The sequence below is a fragment of the Balaenoptera musculus genome, chromosome 10 (genome assembly GCF_009873245.2).
Source record: "Balaenoptera musculus isolate JJ_BM4_2016_0621 chromosome 10, mBalMus1.pri.v3, whole genome shotgun sequence".
Classification (NCBI taxonomy): domain Eukaryota; kingdom Metazoa; phylum Chordata; class Mammalia; order Artiodactyla; family Balaenopteridae; genus Balaenoptera; species Balaenoptera musculus.
The window spans coordinates 27,821,346-27,846,951 of record NC_045794.1 but is presented as its reverse complement, the minus strand read 5'-3'; the positions used below and the strand labels follow the sequence as shown (position 1 = coordinate 27,846,951).

Genomic DNA, 25,606 nt, shown 5'->3' with positions numbered 1-25,606 from the left:
CTGTTCCAGCCATACAAGTTGAGGCCCCAGATTCATGAGAATGGCTGTCCTAGACCATCCATCCGGCCCCAACCAAGCCATCAGCTGACCTCAGCCACATGAATGAAGCCAGGCAAGACCCACAGAAGAACTGTGGAGTCAACCACAAAAATCCTGAGAAAGAAATCATTGGGTTTTTTTTTTTGAATTTTATTTTTTTTATACAGCAGGTTCTTATCAGTTATGTATTATTATACAAATTAGCGTATATATGTCAATCCCAATATCCCAGTTCATCCCACCACCACAAACCCCTACTCCGCTTTCCCCCCTTGGTGTCCATAAGTTTGTTCTCTACATCTGTGTCTTTATTTCTGCCTTGTAAACTGGTTCAACTGTACCATTTTTCTAGAGTCCACATATATGCCTTAATATACGATATTTGTTTTTCTCTTTTTATTTATTTATTATTTTTTTAACGTCTTTATTGGAGTATAATTGCTTTACAATGGTGTGATAGTTTCTACTTTATAACAAAGTGAAACAGTTATACATATACATATGTTCCCATATCTCTTCCCTCTTGCATCTCCCTCCCTCCCACCCTCCCTATCCCACCCATCTAAGTGGTCACAAAGCACAGAGCTGATCTCCCTGTGCTATGCAGCTGCTTCCCACTAGCTATCTGTTTTACGTTTGGTACTGTATATACATCCATGCCACTCTCTCACTTTGTCACAGCTTACCCTTCCCCCTCCCCATATCCCCAAGTCCATTCTCTAGTAGGTCTGTGTCTTTATTCCCCTATTGCCCCTAGGTTCTTCATGACCTTTTTTTTTTTTCTTAGATTCCATATATATGTGTTAGCATACGGTATTTGTTTTTCTCTTTCTTACTTCACTCTGTATGACAGACTCTAGGTCCATCCACCTCACTAGAAATAACTCCATTTCGTTTCTTTTTATGGCTGAGTAATATCCCATTGTATATATGTGCCACACTTTCTTTATCCATTCATCTGTTGATGGACACTTAGGTTGCTTCCATGTCCTGGCTATTGTAAATAGAGCTGCAATGAACATTTTGGTACATGACTCTTTTTGAATTATGGTTTTCTCAGGGTATATGCCCAGTAGTGGGATTGCTGGGTCGTATGGTAGTTCTATTTTTAGTTTTTGAAGGAACCTCCATACGGTTCTCCATAGTGACTGTATCAATTTACATTCCCACCAACAGTGCAAGAGGGTTCCCTTTTCTCCACATCCTCTCCAGAATTTACTGTTTGTAGATTTTTTGATGATGGCCATTCTGACCAGTGTGAGATGATATCTCATTGTAGTTTTGATTTGCATTTCTCTAATGATTAATGATGTTAAGCATTCTTTCATGTATTTGTTGGCAATCTGTATATCTTCTTTGGAGAAATGTCTATTTAGGTCTTCTGCCCATTTTTGGATTGGGTTTTTTGTTTTTTTGATATTGAGCTGCATGGGCTGCTTGTAAATTTTGGAGATTAATCCTTTGTCAGTTGCTTCATTTGCAAATATTTTCTCCCATTCTGAGGGTTGTCTTTTGGTCTTGTTTATGGTTTCCTTTGCTGTGCAAAAGCTTTTAAGTTTAATTAGGTCCCATTTGTTTAGTTTTGTTTTTATTTCCATTTCTCTAGGAGCTGGGTCAAAAAGGATCTTGCTGTGATTTATGTCATAGAGTGTTCTGCCTATGTTTTACTCTAAGAGTTTGATAGTGTCTGGCCTTACATTTAGGTCTTTAATCCATTTTGAGTTTATTTTTGTATATGGTGTTAGGGAGTGTTCTAATTTCATACTTTTACATGTAGCTGTCTGGTTTTCCCAGCACCACTTATTGAAGAGGCTGTCTTTTCTCCACTGTATATTTTTGCCTCCTTTATCAAAGATAAGGTGACCATATGTGCGTGGGTTTATCTCTGGGCTTTCTCTCCTGTTTCCTTCATCTATATTTCTGTTTCTGTGCCAGTACCATACTGTCTTGATTACTGTAGCTTTGTAGTATAGTCTGAAGTCAGGGAGCCTGATTCCTCCAGCTCCATCTTTCTTTCTCAAGATTGCTTTGGCTATTTGGGGTCTTTTGTGTTTCCATTCAAATTGTGAAATTTTTTGTTCTAGTTCTGTGAAAAATGCCAGTGGTAGTTTGTGTTTTTCTCTTTCTAACTTACTTCACTCTGTATGACAGACTCTAGGTCCATCCACATCTCTACAAATTACCTAATTTCGTTCTTTTTTAAGGCTGACTAATATTCCATTGTATATATGTACCACTTCTTCTTTATCCATTCGTCTGTTCATGGGCATTTATGTTGCTTCCATGACCTGGTTATTGTAAATAGTGCTGAATGAACATTGGGATGCATGCGTCTTTTTGAATTATGGTTTTCTCTGGTTATATACTCAGTACTGGGTTTGCTGGGTCATATGGTAATTCTATTTTCAGTTTTTTAAGGATCCTCCATACTGCTCTCCATAGTGGCCGTATCAATTTACATTCCCACCAACAGGGCAAGAGGGTTTCCTTTTCTCCACATCCTCTCAAACATTTGTTTTTGTAGATTTTCTGATGATGCCCATTCTAACTGGTGTGAGGAGATACCTCATTGTAGTTTTGATTTGCATATCTCTGATAATTAATGATGTTGAGCAACATTTCATGTGCCTCTTGGCCATCTGTATGTCTTCTTTGGAGAAATGTCTATTTAGGTCTTCTGCCCATTTTTGGATTGGGTTGTTTCTTTTTTTGATATTGAGCTGCATGAGCTGCTTGTAAATTTTGGAGATTAATCCTTTGTCAGTTGCTTCATTTGCAAATATTTTCTCCCATTCTGAGGGTTGTCTTTTGGTCTTGTTTATGGTTTCCTTTGCTGTGCAAAGCTTTTAAGTTTCATTAGGTCCCATTTGTTTATTTTGGTTTTTATTTCCATTTCTCTAGGAGGTGGGTCAAAAAAGATCTTGCTGTGATTTGTCAAAGAGTATTCTTCCTATGTTTTCTCTAAGAGATTTATAGTGTCTGGTCTTACATTTAGGTCTTTAATCCATTTTGAGTTTATTTTTGTGTAAGGTGTTAGGGAGTGTTCTAATTTCATTCTTGTACATGTAGCTGTCTGGTTTTCCCAGCACCACTTATTGAAGAGGCTGTCTTTTCTCCTCTGTATGTTCTTGCTTCCTTTGTCATAGATTAGTTGACCATAGGTGTGTGGGTTTATCTCTGGGCTTTCTATCCTGTTCCATTGATCTATATTTCTCTTTTTTTTTGCGAATACCATACTGTCTTGATTACTGTAGCTTTGTAGTATAGTCTGAAGTCTGGGAGCCTGATTCCTCTAGCTCCGTTTTTTTCCCTCAAGAGTGCTTTGGCTATTCGGGACTTTTGTGTCTCCATACAAATTTTAAGATTTTTTTGTTCTAGTTCTGTAAAAAAAATGCCATTGGTAATTTGGTAGGGATGGCATTGAATCTGTAGATTGCTTTGGGTAGTATAGTCATTTTCACAGTATTGATTCTTCCAATCCTAGAACTTGGTATATCTCTCCGTCTGTTTGTGTCATCTTTGATTTCTTCCATCAGTGTCTTATAGTTTTCTGAGTACAGGTCTTTTACCTCCTTAGGTAGGTTTACTCCTAGGTATTTTATTCTTTTTGTTGCAATTGTAATTTGGATTTTTTCCTTAATTTCTCTTTCTGATCTTTTGTTGTTAATGTATAGGAATGCAAGAGATTTCTATGCATTAATTTTGTATCCTGCTACTTTACCAAATTCATTGATTAGCTCTAGCAATTTTCTGGTGGCATCTTTCAGATTATCTATGTATAGTGTCATGTCATCCGCAAACAGTGACAGTTTTACATCTTCTTTTCCAATTTGTATTCCTTTTATTTCTTTTTCTTCTCAGATTGCCATGACTAGGACTTCCAAAACTATGTTGAATAATAGTGGTGAGAGTAGACATCCTTGTCTTGTTCCTGATCTTAGAGGAAATGTTTTCAGTTTTTCACCATTGAGAATGATGTTTGCTGTGGGTTCGTCGTATATGGCCTTTATTATGTTGAGGTCTGTTCCCTCTATGCCCACTTTTTGGAGAGTTTTTATCATAAATGGGTGTTGAATTTTGTCAAAAGCTTCTTCTGCATCTATTGAGATGATCATGTGGTTTTTATTCTTCAATTTCTTAATATGGGGTATCATATTGATTGATTTGCATATATTGCAGAATACTTGCATCCCTTTCATAAATCCTACCTGATCATGGTATATGATCCTTTTAATGTGTTGTTGAGTTCTGTGTGCTAGTATTTTGTTGAGGATTTTTGCATCTATATTCATGAGTGATACTGGTCTGTAATTTTCTTTTTTTGTTGCATCTTTTTCTGGTTTTGGTATCAGGGTGATGGTGGCCTCATAGAATGAGTTTGGGAGTGTTGCTTCCTCTGCAATTTTTTGGAAGAGTTTGAGAAGGATGGGTGTTAGCTCTTCTCTAAATGTTTGATAGACTTCAACTGTGAAGCCATCTGGTCCTGGACTTTTGTTTGTTGGAAGAATTTTATTCACAGTTTCAACTTCATTACTTGTGATTGGTTTGTTCATATTTTCTATTTCTTCCTGGTTCAGTCTTGGGAGGTTATACCTTTCAAAGAATTTGTCAATTTCCTCCAGGTTGTCTATTTTATTGGCATCGAGTTCCTGGTAGTAGTTTCTTAGGATGCTTTGTATTTCTGCAGTGTCCATTGTAACTTCTTCTTTTTCATTTCTAATTTTATTGATTTGAGTCCTCTCCCTCTTTTTCTTGATGAGTCTAGCTAAAGGTTTATCAATTTTGTTTATCTTCTCAAAGAACCAGCTTTTAGTTTTATTGATCTTTGCTATTGTTTCCTGCGTTTCTTTTTCATTTATTTCTGATCAGATTTTTATGATTTCTTTCCTTCTACTAACTTTTGGTTTTCTTTGTTCTTCTTCCTCTAGTTCCTTTAGGTGTAAGGTTAGATTGTTTATTTGAGATTTTTCTTGTTTCTTGAGGTAGGATTGTATTACTATAAACTTCCCTCTTAGAACTGCTTTTGCTGCATCCCATAGGTTTTCGGTTGTCGTGTTTTCATTGTCATTTGTCTCTAGGTATTTTTTGATTTCCTCTTTGATTTCTTCAGTGATTTCTTGGTTATTAATAACGTATTGTTTAGCCTCCATGTGTTTGTATTTTTTACATTTTTCTCCCTGTAATTTCTTTCTAATCTCATAGTGTTGTGGTCAGAAAAGATGCTTGATATGATTTCAATTTTATTAAATTTACTGAGGCTTGATTTGTGACCCATGATGTGATCTATCCTGGAGAAAGTTCTGTGCGCACTTGAGAAGAAACTGTAATCTGCTGTTTTCGGAGGTTATGTCCTATAATTATCAATTAAATCTATCTGGTCTATTGTGTTGTTTAAAGCTTCTGTTTCCTTATTAATTTTCTGCCTAGATAATCTGTCCATTGATGTAAGTGAGGTGTTAAAGTCCCCCACTTTTATAACTGTTAGCATTTGCCTTATGTATTGAGGTGTTCCCATGTTGGGTGCAAAAATATTTATAATTGTTATATCTTATTCTTGGACTGATCCCTTGATCATTATGTAGTGTCCTTCCTTGTCTCTTGTAACATTCTTTATTTTAAAGTCTATTTTATCTGATATGAGTATTGCTACTCCAGCCTTCTTCTGATTTCCATTTGCATGGAATATCTTTTTCCATCCCCTCACTTTCAGTCTCTATGTGTCCCTAGGTCTGAAGTGGGTCTTTTGTAGACAGCATACATATGGGTCTTGTTTTTGTATCCATTCAACAAGCCTGTGTCTTTCGGTTGGAGCGTTTAATCCGTTCACATTTAAGGTAATTATTCATACAAATGTTCCTATTACCATTTTCTTAATTGTTTTGGGTTTGTTTCTGTAGGTCCTTTTCTTCTCTTGTGTTTCCCACTTAGAGAAGTTCCTTTAACATTTGTTGTAGAGCTGGTTTGGAGGTGCTGAATTCTCTTAGCTTTTGCTTGTGTAATGCTTTTGATTTCTCTCTGTCGAATCTGAATGAGATCCTTGCTGGGTAGAGTAATCTTTGTTGTAGGTTCTTCCGTTTCATCACTTAAATATATTGTGACACTTCCTTCTGGCTTGCAGAGTTTCTGCTGAGAAATTAGCTGTTAACCTTATGGGAGTTCCCTTGTATGTTATTTGTCATTTTTCCCTTGTTGCTTTTAATAATTTTTCTTTGTCTTTGATTTTTGTCAGTTTGATTACTATGTGTCTCGGCATGTTTCTCCTTGTGTTTATCCTGCCTGGGACTCTCTGTGCTTCCTGGACTTGGGTGGCTATTTCCTTTCCCATGTTAAGGAAGTTTTCGACTATAATCTCTTCAAATATTTTCTTGGGTCTTTCTCTCTCTCTTCTCCTTCTGGGATCCTTATAATGTGAATGTTATTGCGTTTAATGTTGTCCCAGAGGTCTCTTAGGCTGTCTTCATTTCTTTTCATTCTTTTTTCTTTATTCTGTTCCACAACAGTGAATTCCACCATTCTGTCTTCCAGGTCACTTATCCGTTCTTCTGCCTCAGTTATTCTGCTATTGATTCCTTCTAGTATTTTTTTTTTTTTATTAATTAATTAATTAATTTATTTATTTATTTTTGCTGTGTTGGGTCTTCGTTGCTGTGCGAGGGCTTTCTCCAGTTGCGGCAAGTGGGGGCCACTCCTCATCGCGGTGCGCGGGCCCCTCACTATCGCGGCCTCTCCGGCTGCGGAGCACAGGCTCCAAATGCGCAGGCTCAGTAGTTGTGGCTCATGGGCCTAGCCGCTCCGCGGCATGTGGGATCCTCCCAGACCAGGGCTCGAACCCATGTCCCCCGCATTGGCAGGCAGATCCTCAACCACTGCGCCACCTGGGAAGCCCCCCTTCTAGTATATTTTTCATTTCAGTTATTGTGTTGTTCATCTCTGTTTGTTTGCTCTTTAATTCTTCTAGGTGTTTGTTCTTTAATTCTTCTAGGTCTTTGTTGAACATTTCTTGCATCTTCTCAATCTTTGCCTCCATTCTTTTTCCAAGGTCCTGGATCATCTTCACTATCATTATTCTGAATTCCTTTTCTGGAAGGTTGCCTATCTCCATTTCATTTAGTTATTTTCCTCAGGTTTTATCTTGTTCCTTCATCTGGTACATAGTCCTTTGCCTTTTCATTTTGTCTATCTTTCTGTGAATGTGGTTTTCATTCCACAGGCTGCGAGATTGTAGTTCTTCTTGCTTCGCTGTCTGCCCTCTGGTGGATGATGCTATCTAAGTGGTTTGTGCAAGCTTCCTGATGGGAGAGACTGGTGGTGGGTAGAGCTGGGTGTTGCTCTGGGGGGCAGAGCTCAGTAAAACTTTAATCTGCTTGTCTGCTGATGGGTGAGGCTGGGTTCCCTCCCTGTTGGTTGTTTGGCCTGAGTTGACCAAGCACTGGAGGCTACAGGCTGTTTGGTGGGACTAATGGCAGACTCTGGGAGGGTTCATGCCAAGGAATACTTCCCAGAACTTCTGTTGCCAGTGTCCTTGTCCCAGCAGTGAGCCACAGCCACCCCCTGCCTCTGTAGGAGGCCCTCCAACACTAGCAGGTAGGTCTGGTTCAGTCTCCTATGGGGTCACTGCTCCTTCCCCCTGGATCCTGATGCACACACTAATTTGTGTGTGCCCTCCAAGTGTGGAGTCTCTGTTTCCCCCAGTCCTGTCAAGTCCTGCAATCAAATCCCGCTAGCCTTCAAAGTCTGATTCTCTGGGAATTCTTCCTCCCATTGCCAGACCCCCAAGTTGGGAAGCCTGATGTGGGGCTCAGAACCTTCACTCCAGTGGGTGGACTTCTGTGGTATAATTGTTTTCCAGTTTGTGAGTCACCCACCCAACGGTTATGGGATTTGATTTTATTGTGATTGCACCCCTCTTACCATCTCACTGCTGCTTCTCCTTTGTCTTTGGATGTGGGGTATCTTTTTGGTGAGTTCCAGTGTCTTCCTCTTGATGACTGTTCAGTAGTTAGTTGTGATTCCAGTGCTCTCACAAGAGGGAGTGAACACACGTCCTTTACTCTGCCACCTTGAACCAATCCAAAAAATCGTTGTTTTAAGCTCTTAAATGTTGGGATGGATTTTTTGCAATTATAGATAAATGATATCCTTAGTATGGACTAGGAGATCTAAGTGTTTTATATTTAGTATCTAAATGAATTTTCTTAACAATATTGTGAGGGCAATACTATTAAAGACACCACATTACAAGTAAAGAACTTGAAGCTCAGTGAATTTAAGTAACTTGCTCAAGGTAAAGCAACAAATTAAATCAAGCTCTGGCCTCAAGAAACTATTTATTTCACTCTACCATTCTATGAGGATGTTTTAAAGTATTGGGCTGGCCCAAAGTTTCATTCAGTTTTTTCCGTAAGATGGTTCTAGTAGCACTTAGTTGCCTTTAACTTCATTGGAAACAATTTTGTTAGATTGTATATGACAGCTGTCGTATCAGCGTGCATTTTAAAAAGACTATCAAAATTGGTGGATTTTTGTGTGGCCATTTTAATATAGAAGATGGAAGGAGAAAAGCAATATTTTTGGCACATTATGCTTTATTATTGCAAGAAAGGTAAAAACACAACTGAAACTCAAAAAAAGATTTGTGCAGTGTATGGAGAGGTGCTGTGACTGATCAAACATTTCAAAAGTGGTTTGTGAAGTTTCATGCTGGAGATTTCTCACTGGATGATGCTCCACGGTCAGGTGGACCAGTTGAAGTTGATAGCGATCAAATCGAGACATTAATTGAGAACAACATTATACCACACTGGAGATAGCCGACATACTCAAAATATCCAAATCAAGTGTTGAAAATCATTTGCACCAGCTTGGTTATGTTAATCCCTTTGATGTTTGGTTTCCAGATAAGTTAAGTGAAAAAAACCTTCTTGACCGTATTTCCACATGCCATTCTCTACTTAAAGAAAACTTTCCATTTTTAAAACAAATTGCAATGGGCAATGAAAAGTGGATACTGTACAATAATGTGGAAAGGAAGAGATCGTGGGGCAAGCAAAATGAACCACCACCAACCACACCAAAGTCCAGTCTTCATCCAAAGAAGATGATGTTGTGTATATGGTGGGACTGGAAGGGAGTCCTCTATTATGTGCTCCTTCAGGAAAACCAAACGATTAATTACAACAAGTACTGCTCCCAATTCGACCAACTGAAAGCAGCACTCAACAAAAAGAGTCCTGAATTAGTCAACAGAAAACGCATAATCTTCCATCAGGATAAGGCAAGACCGCATGTTTCTTTGACGACCAGGCAAAAACTGTTACAGCTTGGCTGGGAAGTTCTGAGTCATCTGCCATATTCACCAGACATTGCACCTTCAGATTTCTATTTATTTCAATCTTTACAAAATTCTCTTAATGGAAAAAATTTCAATTCCCTGGAAGACTGTAAAAGGCACCTGGAATTGTTCTTTGCTCAAAAAGATAAAAAGTTTGGGGAAGATGGAATTATGAATCTGCTTGAAAAATGGCAAAAGGTAGGGAACAAAAGGGTGAATACGTTGTTCAATAAAGTTATTGGTGAAAATGATAAATGTGTCTTTTATTTTTACTTAAAAAACGAAGGCACTTTTTGGCCAGCCCAATATCATTCTATGATAATGTTTGTGAAGGAAAAAAGGTGGGTGATGAGGCCTTTAAAATCCAAGCCAGTATTATTTTTCTACATGGAATATAATACTTCAGTTTTTGGAATTGCACAAAAATAATAGTATGTATGGAAAAAGGAGACAAATCTAAAATACAGATAATTTATTTGTCACTGAATATACATACACGTATATGAATCAGTATCATATATTCAAATAATTTCCAAACAATTCAAAAAGTGTATAGTGCAATAATTTTTAAAATTTAAACAATGCATGATGCTGAGGTGCTAGATCCTCTACAACAGTGGTCCCCAACCACGGTACCGGTCTGCCTCCTGTTAGGAACCGGGTCGCACAGCAGGAGGTGAGCGGCGTGCAAGCGAGCAAAGCTTCGTCTGCTGTTCCCCATCGCTCCCCATCCCTCGAATTACCACCTGAACCATGCCCCCCACACCGTGGAAAAATTGTCTTCCACGAAACCGGTCCCTGATGCCAAAAAGTTGGGGACCGCTGTTCTACAAAGTTACAAAAAAATCAGTTCTACCAACTGTCTCTGATACCTTCATAAACTTAAGCTTCATAGCTTCATAAGCTTAAAAAACACTAAACATTGTGCTCCCTTGGGCACTCAAGTCACTTTGAGATTTTTGTTTCAGGCCAAGCCACCGCCTTCAGGATCCCCAGCTGCACCTGGGCCCCCTCTGAGGCAAGCTAATTAATCAAAATGCCCATAGGTGAGAGGTTACATTCAATTAACTATTTATTGCGCACCTGCTAGTAACCTCATTGCTAGGTTCTGTGGCAGAGACAAAGAAGTAAGAAACATTGTCTCATATGAAGCCAAAAATGTATGGTGGAAATCCACCAAGTTGTTCCCTCCCTTCAGCCTCTTTGGCCATGAGATGGAAGATCTGACAACCATTAATGTATCAGCTGTAGTCATCCACCCAGAAGGTAATCGTTTTAACTGATGTACCGAAAGCATACAGGCCCAGGAGTCATGAAAGGAACTTTTGAAAGCCTCCGTATGAACAGATTGCTCATTGCCAGCCCTCATGGTTGCCCACCTGGTTTCCATCTCCCACATCATATTTGGGGTCTTTTAAAAAGAATAATTTTCAGACCTACACACTCACAATATATCCAAAATAGCAGATAAAACGAACGTCTGCATTAAAGGTAAACACTTTGGGGCTTCCCTTGTGGCGCAGTGGTTGAGAGTCTGCCTGCCAATGCAGGGGACACGGGTTCGAGCCCTGGTCTGGGAGGATCCCACATGCTGCGGAGCAACTGGGCCCTGAGCCACGGTTGCTGAGCCTGCGCATCTGGAGCCTGTGCTCCACAACAGGAGAGGCCGCGATGGTGAGAGGCCCGCGCACCGCGATGGGGAGTGGACCCCGCTTGCCGCAACTGGAGGAAGCCCTCGCACAGAAACGAAGACCCAGCACAGCCATAAATAAATAAATAAATAAAATTAAAAAAAAAAAAAGATAAACACTTTAACCCTCACTGCTGTTGAAAGTCCCCATCAAAGAGTGGTGTTCAGCATCTACATGTTCAGAGCTTCCTTTTCCACTCCTGATCCAGCCTCATTATATGTGGCTAAAGATAAACCCGTTACCATTGCCTTGGCAACATATCCATTTGCTAAAAGAGGAAATAAAGCCCGTGGTTTATATTAAATTTTCTATCTGCCAGGTCTCTTACACTAATTTAGGAAATACGTGTTATTTATTTATTTATTTATTTATTTATTTATTTATTTATTTGCCCGGGCTGCGAAGCTTGCAGGGATCTTAGTTCCCCAAGCAGGGATCAAACCCGGGCCCGCTGCAGTGAAAGCACCAAGTCCTAACTACTGGACTGCCAGGGAATTGCCGGGAAATAGATTTTAAAAGCAATAGATATTAGTAGCCTACAAATAGTAACAGGAAAATATTTCATAAGGGAAGATACTCATGAAAATGTTAGAGTTTATTTTTTAAATCTGAACCAAAGAGTTTTGGTGCCATTAATGTTCTTTAATGTTCCCTACTAAAATATTACTTCTGCTCTAAAATTTATACTATGTTTAGTCTTTTAGTGACTTCCTGGATTTTTCATATTGGAATTTATATATGGTTAAAGAAAGTAGAGATTATGCTGAGGAAGCCCTAACTAAAGATTTGAAAACAATAAAAGATTAGTGTTTTAAGGTTATAGTGTGTAAATTAGATAAAAATGCAAGTTTAAAACTCAAGAATTTTTGAATTCTTATTGTAGGTTTCCAGCAGAAGGAACTGTAGCCTCATAATTGTTATCTGTTATTTACATGCCACTTCAATCTTCCTGTGATTTTACTTTTTTTTTTCTTTTTATCAGATTCTGTTGGTAAATGAAAAAAAAAGAGATGGAAGAGTTTTCAAAACTGAACCTAAACACTAAAAAGTAGCAGACTGTAGAACAGCAAAACACCACAAAAGTATTCATAGTGTTTAACTTCCATGCTTCAATTTGTTGGCTAGAAACTACGATTAGCAGTTATCTCACACGTATTGCTCACAGTTTACGAAATCGGCTAGGCAGCTTTCCCAGTAAATGCAGAGAAAATGACAGGGCCTGCACTCTGTTGGAACAGAAGTACATCTAGACTATGTTTGGGGGCACAATGCCAGAATCTGCATTTCTTACCTTGTAAATAACCATTGCTATTGCAATAGGATTCTCACCTCCAAAGGTATTCTTCTAATTAATTTCTATGTTTATCTTATTTTCAAAGGGATTATTCTAATGAATCATTGAATCCTGAAAGCATTCAAAAATTACCTCAGTTTAGTTTGTTTTTTATTTACAGGGACTATTACATAGCTAACTAGTAGAATACCTAAATACTAACAGTTGTTGAGCACTCATGTAATATATGTGTTTTTATACATGATTCATTCATTCATTCAACATATCTCTGTCTTCTACTATGTGCCCTATTCTAGGTCCTAGAGACAGCTGTGAACAAAACAAAGTCCCTGCTTACATGGATTTTACAGTCCAGTAGGGAAACAACAAATAAATTAAATATAAAGCATGTGTATGAAAATAAGTCTATGAAGAAAAATGAAGCAGAGAAGGCAGATAGTGACTCTGTGTGTGTGTGTGTGTGTGTGTGTGTGTGTGTGTGTGAGAGAGAGAGAGAGAGAGAGAGAAAGCATCTCATCCAAATGATAAGTTGACATATGAACAGAGACCTGAAGGAGGTGAGGAAATCCAAAACTGGATCTCAGGAGGATGTTTGTTAAAGAGTATTGAGCAGTTATTCATTGGGTGTTTCTTATGAACCACTTATTTAATCCTCACAGCAGCACTTCATGGTAGGTATTTTTATTACTCCCATTTTACAGTTAAGAGGATTGAGGCTTAAAAATGTAAAGAAACTTGCTTAAGGCCACACTGTATACAAAGGACAAGCTAAGATTTGAACCCAGATCTGCCTCATTCACAAGCTGTGCTTTTAACCATCCTGTCAAATCACACAACTACCCAATACCAAGATGTCGACATGCTCAATAGGATATTAGGCTAGTCAGTTACAACATCACACTTGGAAAAAAAATCAATTTGAGAGGAAAAAAGTAAATGAAGTTTGGTTCAATCAAATAAATAAATGAGAAACATTCCTCTCCACCCCCGTGGTGAAGGATCTAGATGGAAACAGAGCTGACCTTGTAAGTTATGGCTCTCCAGGCACAAAAAACAAAGAATGACCCAGCTGACCCTGTGGGGCAGGTACTGAAATTGTCTTTCAATGCAGCATTCACAGAGCTGCCAGAGGAGGCCAGGAGTAGGGAGGGGGGAGAGGAAGAAGAAGGGACCAGGAATGGAGTTTGATGTTGGAAGTCTGTATATCACTTCCCCTTCAGTTCACCCTTCTCTTTTCAGTTGAATCTCAGCACCAGGTTTGGATGTTTACATCTGGCTATATAACTGAGTTCTTCACAAGGTATAATCTACCTCAAGACTGGTCCTGCAGGGATAGAAGGAATTGCATCCAAGATCCACCATCCACATGGCTTCACTTAAGCTGAGAAAGGGTGGCAGAGCTATCACTGCTCCAGCTGTCCAGGCTTTGGGCCCCTTGATTTCCTCTTCACCCCCTGGAAGGCCTTATACCTGTGCATTAAGTGTGTGTGTAAAGATAGAAGGGTATGCTGTAGGAAAATGAGGACAGGGGAAGCTGTGTTCTCCAGCCACTGAATAAGTGGGGTTCTGCAATAATTGAGTGATTTGAGGGAAAGTGGACATACAATCCCAAACAATCAAAGGGAAGATTATCTTAATACCAGGGGTAGATGTTTTTCTTTCTGCCTCTCAAGTCCAAAGAGGGAAAGCAGGACGAGTGGCTTTGTTGTAAACTTTAAGGTCAAGGACTCTTTCTGTTGAGCTTAGCTCTCAAATTCTCAGAAGTCAACTAAGTGTGAAACATAACTAATAGCCGGGTAAGTATAAGCTGTGGAAGATAAGACTGAAAGTCAGAGGCTCCTTCCATGGGACCCCTGCAAAGAGCCTATCATAAACAGGACTTCATCATCGTTAGCAGGGCTGTTAGAAAGTATCACCTATTGAAAGTGTGCTCTCTTATTGGAGTTTCTCTGTGTGGGTGTGTTCCTAAGAGAGGAGTGGGTGAGCAAGAGTGTACTGGGTACAATCTGAGTATGTGCAAGAGAAAACAGAAACTCTCAGTGAGGAAGAACATAGGTTTCCGGGACTGCATCTGTGCAAAAAAGGACACAGTCCCTGAAACTGTACTAAAGGAAAAACAAAACAAACAAACAAACTATTTTAAAATGTCTTATTTTACACAAGACATCTTCTTGGCACATTTCCCTCCTACTTCCTTTTCCTCTTGACCAAATAGCCCCTTCTCACCCCAGGTCCACGAAATGTTTCGAAGAGTCTGACAGAGTCTAACCAGATAGACTACTCACTCCGGGATCCCAGAGGCAAACCCCAGCCCAAGAACAGAAGTGACTCTCCAGTATGCACTTGCCTGGAGGTCGGCCCTTGAGCAATCAAGCGGAAATCACATCCTTTTCGAGGGCTGGGCCGAGGCCGGGCGAGGCAAAGAGAGCGGAGCGCGGCCCCGGCCCACAGGATCCGAGGTGACTCGGAGAGTGTGCACGCCCTGGGGCGGACCGCGCCCCTCTCCCGCTTCCCTGCAAGGAGTTCAACTCGTCAGGTGTCGGCGCGCACGGCCCGCCCGGCCCCGCTCCCTGGCGGATTGCGCTTGCAGCGCTGGAGCCGCGCCCCCTCTCCCGGGGGAAGGCCTGGCGCCGGGACTCCCGAGGCCTCGCTCGCCGCTGCTCTGGCCTCTCACCGGCGCGAAGGCGGGGCCGGAGGCGGGGCCGGCGCGGCGGGGCGGGGCTCGCACCAGTGCCCGGGGCTCCGCCGCAGCTTATCCCGCAGGTCTCGCGGCAGGCTCGTGGCTCGGTCGCCAGCTCCGGCCCCATGGCAGCTCCAGGCTCCTCGGCTGAGTGCGGCTACATCCGTACAGTCCTGGGCCAGCAGATCCTGGGGCAGCTGGACAGCTCCAGCCTGGCCTTGCCCTCCGAGGCCAAGCTGAAGCTGGCGGGGAGCAGCGGCCAGGCGGTCAAGAGCCTGCGGATCCAGGAGCAGGTGCAGCAGACCCTGGCCCGGAAGGGCCGCAGTTTCGTGGGCAACGGTGAGTGGAGCCCCGCTGTGCCCTGCACCGCTCCCACCCTGCCCCTTATCCCTTCCCTCCCCCTCAGCGCCCAGTTGCTTCGACTCGCTTCTTCCTGAGGGTGCGGGACCTGGTGTTCTGCCCACCTGTGGGTCGCCGGCCCTTTGTACGATCTGTCGCGCCTCCGGACTCAGACCAGCTTACTTTGGGAAAGCACTGTTTTTAAAAACAACCTCTTACTCAGATGTGTCATATATGTATCTACGTATATTAAGTATATATATATATATATATGAAAAGAATTCAGTCCAAGATTCCCTTCCTTAACCTGTTCCCCTAGGCCCCCCGCCCCCACCCCCACCCCATGGGACTTCATCTGGAGGCTCCGGGAGTCTGTAAACACTTTGAAATTCTCTGCAGAAATTTGGTAAGATCATTTTTCTGGGAGAAAGCGCCCCTAGCTTTTACTAAAAATTTTAAAGGATCTATGACCTCCATAAATATTTTTAAAAAGAAAACCTGAAAGCACTGGCGCTCCTACAACCTGTAAATTGCGATTGTGGTGCCTTGCCCAGGTACTTCGGGGCACTCCACCCAGTGTACTGAGCGAGTGGTTGATCTAGGAAGTGAAAAGATTGGGTAGGAGGCTTTAGGCTGGGGAACAATCACCGCCCCCCCGCGGGTGACAAGGAGGAGGAGAAAGAAGGGGACTTTGGCCCCGCCGGCAGCAGCCCCGCCCGCCTTCCTGCGCCCCGCCGACGCACTCGTGAGCACAGCGCTGGTATCTACGAAAAATTAAACTTGGAGGTGAACAGAGTTAAAACAACACACACACACACACACACACACACACAAAGAACACTATATTAGTAACTGATAGTCAAAGGAGGTGGAAGGGGAAGAAGATGGCAAACCAGTTGTGAAAATTAGAGAACGTGAAATATCATTTCTCTCCTCCTAAAAGTCAGATGATCAGAGCCACTCAGTAATTCTTTTACTAGTTGTTTAATTTATTTTTTCATTATAAAAGTATTCTAGGCTTATTATGGAAACCAGAAGAAAAAAATTAAACAGTTAAGTTTGGTTATCAGTTGTTTCCTCCAATGTTGAACTGTTTCTCTAGGAAGTTAACTTGAGAAATGGCAAATGTAGAACCCATTAGGAAAAAGAAAAATGCTTGCAGACCAGATCAGAGATTTAAAACAGCAGACCCTGCGAAGCTGTATTGTTTTGCATTTATGTAAAAGAATTTTAAAGGATCAGGCAATCAATATTTACATACTTGAAAGGTAAAGAGATGTTTAATAATTACAGTTGAGGTAATTGTGTACCTACTATGTGCCAAGAATTGAACTCTGTGGTTTGCATTCATTATGTTACTTATGTTTCCAGAAAGAAAAAAAAAAAAAGCTTGTGAGGTAAGATGCTTTAATCCCCATTGTACAGATGAGGAAACTAAGCAGTTAAGTAACACTCAATTTCCCACAGGTAGTAAGTAGCAGAACTGGTAGTACTTAAATTCCCAAGCCTGAATTTTTAAACCACTCATCAGTTATATTGTTAAGCTTTTTGGTAATTAATAGAAAGTGGGATTTTAATTAAACCTTAAGCCTCTCTAAGCCCCCATCCCATTTTCCTTTAAATAAAACTGAGATAATTCTGAGTGGGGAGGTCTCAGTGACACAGAACTGCCACAGCACACGGAAAAAAAAGAACGTATATTTACATTTAGGAGTCTGACTAAAGACCCTAGGACAACTGAGGCCAATTTTTGACCAGTGGGGTCATTGTACCCCTTTAGTCTGTGCAGGTCCAGTGCCAAACTGGAACCAAACTAGCTGCTTCTGCATAGGGGAACACAAGGGATGCACCTGAAATATCCTTTCTTACCCTTTGAGAATGGCTGGCCAGGAAGAGCAACCAGATATCAACTATTCAATAAATGCAGGGAATGAACAGAAGGAAAGGGAGCATTGCCAAGCATCTGCTATGTGCCTAACCCTGTTCAAGAATATGTTTGCATTTTATTATATCCTTAAAACAATTATATGAGATAGATATGCAGATCCATTTCACATATGAAGAATGCGTCAGTCTCTCAATATTTATTGGACGCTTAGTCCCAAACCCACACATGATTTGTTCTCTTGACAATGGCACATTCATGTTGTTTGGTGAATTCAAGAACTATCAGGTGAGTCTGTTCTTCATGCAGGGCACTATGCAGGTACTGAATTAAACATACACTCTCCTTGCTTTAAAGCAAGGAGTTCAAAGTCTGTAGAAGGTAAATGCTCTCTAAAAAAATGCGTTATCAAATAAAAAATGGTAAGCTACCCAAAGGAAGAACAGCCAACGAATTATAGAGTTTAGAAGAATGAGTTAGACTACTAGCTGAAGGGAATTTTGAAAAGCTTCTTGGAGGAATTGGGATTTTAGGTCTCAAAAATTCAGTAGGATTGGACAGAGGGAAGGGTTTGGAGGAAGAGCATTCTAGGAGGGAACAGCAGGAATATTACACAGTTCACAGAATTGATATGGTAGAACAAAGGGCACTGTCATGATGCCTCTGCTCCAATGCTTAGGGCAACTGCTTGAGTCCAACTAAGGAACAAAGTGTTTGAAATATTTTTATTGCAACAGGAGCTTCCCAACAAGCTGAAATACACTCAGCCTACACAGAAGTGCCAGTCAGGCAGAGAGATAAGGCAACAAACAACACCTACTTACTCTAAACCTCAGCTTTCTGAGACTCAAAGAGGAAATCAGCTTCAAAGGAATTTAGCATTAACACACCATGGAACAATTACCAGGGGTGGTTTGTGTATGTTGTTTAATTAAAGTTCTTTGAAAAGGTTTGGGGGCTCCTTATGGTTGTGAGTATTGTTTTTATTATTTCCGTATTACTATCCTGTCTCTAAAGTTGAAACAGACAGGCAGTTGTTGAAACAGTGCTGGTCTGGAAAGAATCCTGTATCAACATAAATTCCGGGAAGAAATGACCCTGGTGTTAACTGCTGTTAGCTCCAGGGACCTGGAGAATTCTGAATTGTTGACATACCTGTAAGATTGAGGCAGCAGATAATCTGCTGAGAACAGAGATGAGATAAATGTGACTGATTTGTTGATAAATACCCTGCAAGGGTCTTTAAACTGTCAACTTCTCTCTAATGCCTTTATATGAGTGAGTGGTTTTCATTGTAAATTACTCTAACTTTTGTTATTTTAAATTGTGTTGAACATTTTAAAATTGGCTGTAACTCTTGGGGGCGGGGTGGGGGGGGGCAGTGTGGAACAGAGGTGTATAGCAGCATTGTGAGATGAGTCTGTATTGTAGGAAATTTTTAAAATTCTTTTATAAAAGTCACATAGAAGACAGTTAAGAATTGCAAGTTCAGTATTAGCAAAGGGAAGAATTTTAAGTTTCCATATCCTATTTATTACATTTACTTTGAAAGTACTACTACTTTACTTATTACAACAGTTCCCCCTTGGGTGCCTGGGTAAGGAAGAAAGTCATGTTTTAAATTGTTGTATGTATACAATACTTATAAAACACAATAAACAATATCCTAATAAAATTTGCAGCTTCTTTGGAAATCAGCCAAAGGCATGCTGTATACTTAAATGGTTTTCCTGGCCAAGATGTTTTGAATATCTGTGATCAGAAGGAATTTTGGAGAAAGGACTGAAAATTGGCTAAGGTAGCAAAAAAGGCAATTAGTAGGTATTATTTGTGGGGCAGAGGCCCAGGGCGGGGTGGGGGGGGGTAGTTAGACATTGTTTAAATCCTGTATGAATTATTTGTTGCCAAAAAAAGGAATGCCAGGAATGAAGCAATTCTGGAAGCGAGGCGACTAGCTATTTAGAAAGTAGGAGAAATCAGGAGAGAAGGAAAAAAAGTTGATGGTGGGGTGGCAGGGACATGGCCATGCTGCTGTGATTGTAAAATGTCAGTAGTGCCACATGATTTAATGTACTTCCTTGTCTGCCAGTGTCTAGCAGATCAATTGCAATGACTTAAAAAAAAAAACCAAACTGCATTTTTTTTTTTTTTTTAGAAATTCTTCTGATTATAATAAGTCAAAGGAAATAGAATGTTAACAGCATGGTGATTACAAAAAAATTAACTCCCCTCCCCTAGAAGTGGTGAAAACACATCTTTTATGGATAAGGTCTTGAGTGAAGGCGTGAGTAGAGGTGCTTCAGAACCAATGGAAGTATTAACAGTGTTTGATTATAAAAGTACATTGCTCTATGTGTCCCAGATAAGGTGCAAGAAATTTCCTTAAGAGAAAACAACTGTTCACTTAGGCTTTTTAAAAGACTGCATTAATGTTATTTATGCCCTGTGTTAGTAAGTTCCAATCATGGGAACAGCTCACTTGAATTAGATAGTCTAGGTATTTGTTGTTCACATTGGCTTATTCTCCTAATTGTTTTGGATATCAGCTTTAAATTTTTTTCCTATGTGTGAAAATAAGGTCATACATATTTACTTTATTTTATCTTCAAATAGTTAACATTAATTTTACACTCATTGAGTTTCTGGTCTGATCAATAGAAACTATTAAAAGCTTTAGTTTTTTCTTTTCTGAGAGCAAGCATATATTATTGGCAACCTATCTATGATAATAATGTATAACAAATATGTTGCTAAAACCTCTGGAATTTATATATCAGACTTGATTAATATTGTCTGTAATAAGATCATTTGATACTATCTCAGATGACATTCAAGAATTTTAAGTCATACAATTCTGAGGTAAATGTTGGACTCCAACTATTTTGTGCCTGTACACAAATGTATGAAGACATAAATACCATACTCCTTCTGGGGAAGTAAACAGTAAAAGGGGGAATAGACACAATTAGTAGAAAACTTAATCTTTCTGCTAGAATGAGCCATCTCACTCCCCTGACTTATTAGGATAAGAACAATAAGCAGAATTTTAGGTCCTCTTATAATAGAATGATTGAAAAATCTATTGTGTATATTTTGTGTTATGCCATTAATGGTGATTGGATATAGGACATAAAAACAGTTGCTCTATTCTTAAGTAAAGTGCTTAAAGAGGAGCTGGGGAGCCCAATCAATATGTAGACTTAAATGAAAAGGCATATTTAGAAAAAAGAATCTTGAGCATTTGAAAACACAGCTCACCGTTACCATTAAAAGAATTCACATATTTGTTTTCTTGGAATAATCAGCTTTAGGCTTAACAATATTAATTGGCCAAAGCATCATAATCGAAGTTCTGCAATTCCTTGATATCCAGAAGAAAATACTGCTCATTAGAAGCTTAATAAATTATTCCCACTTTATCTTAAATCTCAGTAATATGTTCACAGGATAGGGGTGAGGAGGATCACATCCAAATTATTGTATCTTGATTACCTTTTTCTTTGAAGGAGGAAAATAATGGAAACTTTTCTTGACAGATCATAGGAACTTATTATAGAATACCAAAATATTGCAGATAAAACACAAGCCATACAGATAAGAGAATGACAGTAAATATATATTATGCAGATGTAGAATCAACCTTGCCACAACGAACATAGTCATCTTTTCTAATCACTTAGAGTCTGTCTGCATTTGGGGGAAAATTTTTTTTCTTTCTCTCTATATTCCCAGAATGACAGAGAAACAGTAGGAAGTATTTGAGCACCTTCCATCCACTCCAAGACAAAAGCATGCATGCAACTATCATCTTCACATTTTGGCTCCACTGTGGTAATCCACAGGATAGATGTAGGCCTGAAGGATTAAGTGCAAACTGAATGTGTATAACTAGGATATTTTTAATGTACAAGGAAATATTGACTAATCAACCATTAACTTGTCAAGCGCTGATGAAGGACTGTGCCAGAAATGGTAGTAAAAGATGTGATTCTTTATATCAAGAAGGTAAATCTGGCCTCACTTCAATTCATTCTTCACCTAGGTAGTAAACTTTCTAAAATCTCAGCACATCATTTCCTGATCTAAATCACTTTGGTTTCTTTCTGTTCTCTGCAGGAGTGAAATCCTTATTCAGCATGGCATTCCAAGTTCTCCATGATCTGATGTCTGCATCTTCTCAGACTTGGTCCTATCACCACTACTCCCACACCCAACCAAACACCAGCGATTTATCTTGCTCGATTCCTAGCCCTACCCCCTACTGCCCTCACTCCTCTCTCCCTTCTTGTGGCTGGGTTAACTCTTACACGCCCCTCAAAACTCAGTTCGGTTGTGCCCCTGTATAGGCAGCCTTCCCTCATCCATCCTGATCCAAGTTAAAGATTTGATCACCGTGAGGCACACAAGATGTTTCAGTAGGGGAGAAACATGAAAAAATGCAGGGGTTTTCTGAAAATACATTTGGCAGATTTGGTGGATTTAAAGAAGGGACAGCAGTTATGAATCAGTTGGGAGAGAAGAGGTTAGTACTGGCAAGTGAGGGGCAGTGGAAATATCATGTCTTGAGTCATTACAAAAACCTATAGCAAGTTTTTTAAAGCAAAAAGTTCTTTAAATTCATCTTTTTGACTATTAGTTGCATCATTGTGAGTACAATGTGCTATTTGTCATTGTGGTTCTAAAGTTTTACAAGTGATCATTATGAGGTATCTCAGCAAATGAATTGGCAAGAATGCCAAAGTAAGGTGATAAATTACAGGAATTCATATAGATTTAGAAACCTCCAGCGTGTATCAACTTAGTGCTTTACTAGTGTGCTAAGTTACCAGTTTATAATCACAAATTTTATAATCACATATTCTGGCTACTCAAACAAAATACATGATATAGACACCTGCAGTATAAAAGGGCCTTTTTTTTTTTAAAGGGCCTTTTAAATATGTGTTTTGTGGTTATCTAGAGCAGTAATTTGAGGATTACCCCAAAAATGTCATAAACTGATGTCATAAACTGCGTAAGAGGCTCCTGAAAAATAAGGACTTCTGGTGGCTGGTTAGTATATTATTAGTGGGTGATAGCCATTGACTTAGTGACACAGTGGCACATGGAGTGTGTGGCCCTTTTGCTAGGATTGTTGGTCTGTCCCTGGCATATTCAACTTTGTTTGAAGCCAGCTCTGCTCACCACTGTACTACCAACACTGACTCCTGGCATACTCCACTTTGTAAGAACTCATAGCCAGTACTTTCCAACTGTACACTCAATACACTGAGTTGTTCCTCATGGTTGATTATGTGAGCTTTCTTAACTGGTAAGTTACAGCACTGCACACTTTCTGTTAATTTTTCAATAATGCAAAACACTATTAGGCTTTGGTCTGCTTTAAAACAATTTTTCACCATAGTTTTTTAAACCAACAAATTCCACTCCTCTTCCAGCCTGAGCAAGTGCTTACCTGAGTTGTATACAAGGTTGTAGAACTGCGGTTTGCGTGAATATCTGATCATTTTTCTTAGAAAGTAGAAAACAGAAGAAGATAAAAGAAATAATTTTTTTTAATGTTAAGTCCAGGAAAATGAATTCTATGTTATATGCCCACACAGGCAAAGGAAAATCCTTCACCAACTCAGGAGTCCTGATGTATGGTTCTTGATGGGTCCTTACATATTTTGTGTTTTCTTTTAAGTACCTACTTCTGTTAGTAAATTATTTTAAGGACCTATTTAAATATGAATTGCTATACAAATTCCTTCTGATAAGTCTCAAGAGGTCATGTAGTTAAATCTTTTTAAGGTATATGGAGAAAGAGAGCTGTTGTTACCCAGAGGTTGCTGTGAAAAGACCAAATACAAGAAAGTGAAAGCTTTTAGAGCTTTTAGACTTCCAGAATCTAATCTCTTTCCATCAAAAAGACCATTGTGAATCCACACAGTGAAGGCAACTGCTTGTGATTGTGAGCACAATAAATTGTATCATTTAAATCAGTACTGGTAGTGAACACATACTGATTTCTATGCATACCTGTTTTCATGGGAATTTCTTATACCTCCATCTCTACAACATTCTCCTTTTAAAGCTCAGTGTGAACCAAATCAGTTTTTCACCTACGCTCAGAGAGTGCTAGACGCTTGAAAGAAAAGATGCTTCTCTGAATGTGAATGCTACTCTCTTCTCTCTAATATAAGCAGGTTATTTAAAGGTCTTGTTTGTTTGTTTAGCAACTCTCTATCATCTACTTACCATAAGGGAAGCTGTATTTTTAAACGTGCCCAGATACCGGTAATGGAGTCACAATAGAGGCTTGTCAATTTGATTTCATAACTATATTAAATTTAACCAATTGGGTAATAAAGCTGGTCACAAAATCTACAAAGAACTGATTATGGAAATTAATTTTCTATTTTTAACCCTAACAATATTTTATTATTTTGGACAACACTTGCATAGATGACCAGAAATCAAGATATTTTCCCACGAACAGCTGCTTAGGGATCACATCATTCAGATTAACATTCAGAATTGGAAAGAGAGAAAATTACATTTCCTGTGAGGTCTGCACCTCTGCAGTCTTCTGAGCAATTTGGAATCCTTCCATCAAAACCAACCCCCCTCGTTCTCACCCTCCCACCCTGCCCCCACAATTGCTTTGACCTGAATTGCTTGTTATTTGAGGAGGATGGAGTTCTGTAACTGCGTCCTTCATTTCCTTTAAAGTGGGCTCCATAGATGTCCACAGTGTTCTTAGAAGAAAAGGTTTGGATAATGTTGCCTGAGTCAGTATTATTAATAATTTGAAATAGTCCCTAGAAATCATTGCCTTCTTTAGGAAACAGCAAAAGCACATTATGCAGTGTGTAAGTGAAATGAATGACCAGTTAAAACCACAAAATGCCATCATGATCATCCTCAGTGGCTGGGTCAATCAAAAATAACCAAAAAAAACCAAATTCAGTACCCGAATAAAAACTCTTAGATACAACACAGTGTAAATTAAAGCATGCAAACTAGTTTATCCCTCTTTCTACAACAGATTAATTCATGAAAATGTGTGAAAAACAAATTTTGTGACCCAAATTCTAGTTTTAAAACCGTATCTCATTTTTGCATGTTGCTTTACAATTTTAAAAGTATTTGAATGTATGCTTTCTCAGGTAAACCTCTCTCTCAGCAACTCTGTTAGTAGGTGGAATTATGGGAAATAAATCTAGGTGATTTGTCCAGACACACAGAAAGGAGTAGAGTTGGAGGCTCCAGACCAAGTCCACAGATTTCTTCAGCTTAGGGAAGATACCTACATACTTCTGTGATGTAAGGAAGCCCTTTGAAATATAGTCATGCTCTAATTTTCCGTGTTAGAAAATGTGGATTTTTATGCTGGATTTATTTAAAGCAGTATGTGCCTGTATGTATAATATGTTTTTGTTGCTTTCTTATTTCTGTTTTTGGAGAAGGGCATGGCTGAGTTATTTTATATGTTTAACTGTCATATTATTATGTGTTTTATTCTCTGATTGAACAGAAAATAATGACTTGCCTTAAAGAGATTAGTTTCCATTCTGATTAATATTTATTTTTTAATTCTACCGTTCAAAATTTCTTTAAAATCTTAGAACACAGCTGCTAATTCATTAATCCACTATACTGATCTCAAACTCACGACTGCCTAGGCAAATTAATCTGCATTATTTGCTGTTTAAGATTGGCATTCCAGAGAAACCATCTGTTGAGACGTCCTGCAGGTTGACTATCAGGAGTGACAACTTTTCTTGAACAGGAGGAGAGTCTGTGGTTTAAAGATCTAATCTTATTTTATTCCCTGTTACCAACTACCTTGTAGTTATTTTGGGAACCAGTAAATCAGTCTCAATTCTTTCATCTGAAAACTGAAGGAGAAGCTTCCTTATAAGGATTTATGTCAGCAAATAAAGAACTTTTACAGAGTATTTGGAGTTGCCCAGGTAAAGGTTCTAGAGGAAAGAGAATGACTGTTTTTGGTTCTCACAAAAAAAAACTATGATAATAATAATCTCTCCAGGGTTTTGATAAATGGCAATTTCAGAAGAGCCACAGCGCAGTCAAATAGTAGAGATCAGTGGAAAGGATGAGCCCAGAGTTCAAACCCGATATTAAATCTCTTCACAATTTGAAGCAAGTAATTTGTTTCCCTCTTTTTTAAGGGACGTGCTAATAGCTAACTCTGCATCACAAAGTATTGAAAAATAAAATAATTTGAGCTCCCTAAAGAAAAGTAGTATTGAAATGTAAGGAGTTGCTTTAAAAAGCTACCAGCCCCAGCAACAATGTGAGTTAAAGAATGTAAACTAAACATTTAGCCTCCCTTCCCACA

General features: G+C 39.3%; 1 protein-coding gene across 2 annotated transcripts in view; it reads left to right on the top strand.

Moving 5' to 3' along the window:
- The first annotated feature begins 15,059 nt into the window (after positions 1-15,059).
- PKP2 (plakophilin 2) overlaps positions 15,060-25,606 on the top strand; it is an 84,724-nt gene continuing 74,177 nt past the window's right edge. For both annotated transcript variants that reach the window (XM_036865368.1, XM_036865367.1), the window contains exon 1: positions 15,060-15,374. In XM_036865368.1, coding sequence (XP_036721263.1) covers positions 15,161-15,374 — 214 coding nt within the window. In that variant the 5' untranslated portion in view covers positions 15,060-15,160. The remainder of the gene's footprint in view (positions 15,375-25,606) is intronic.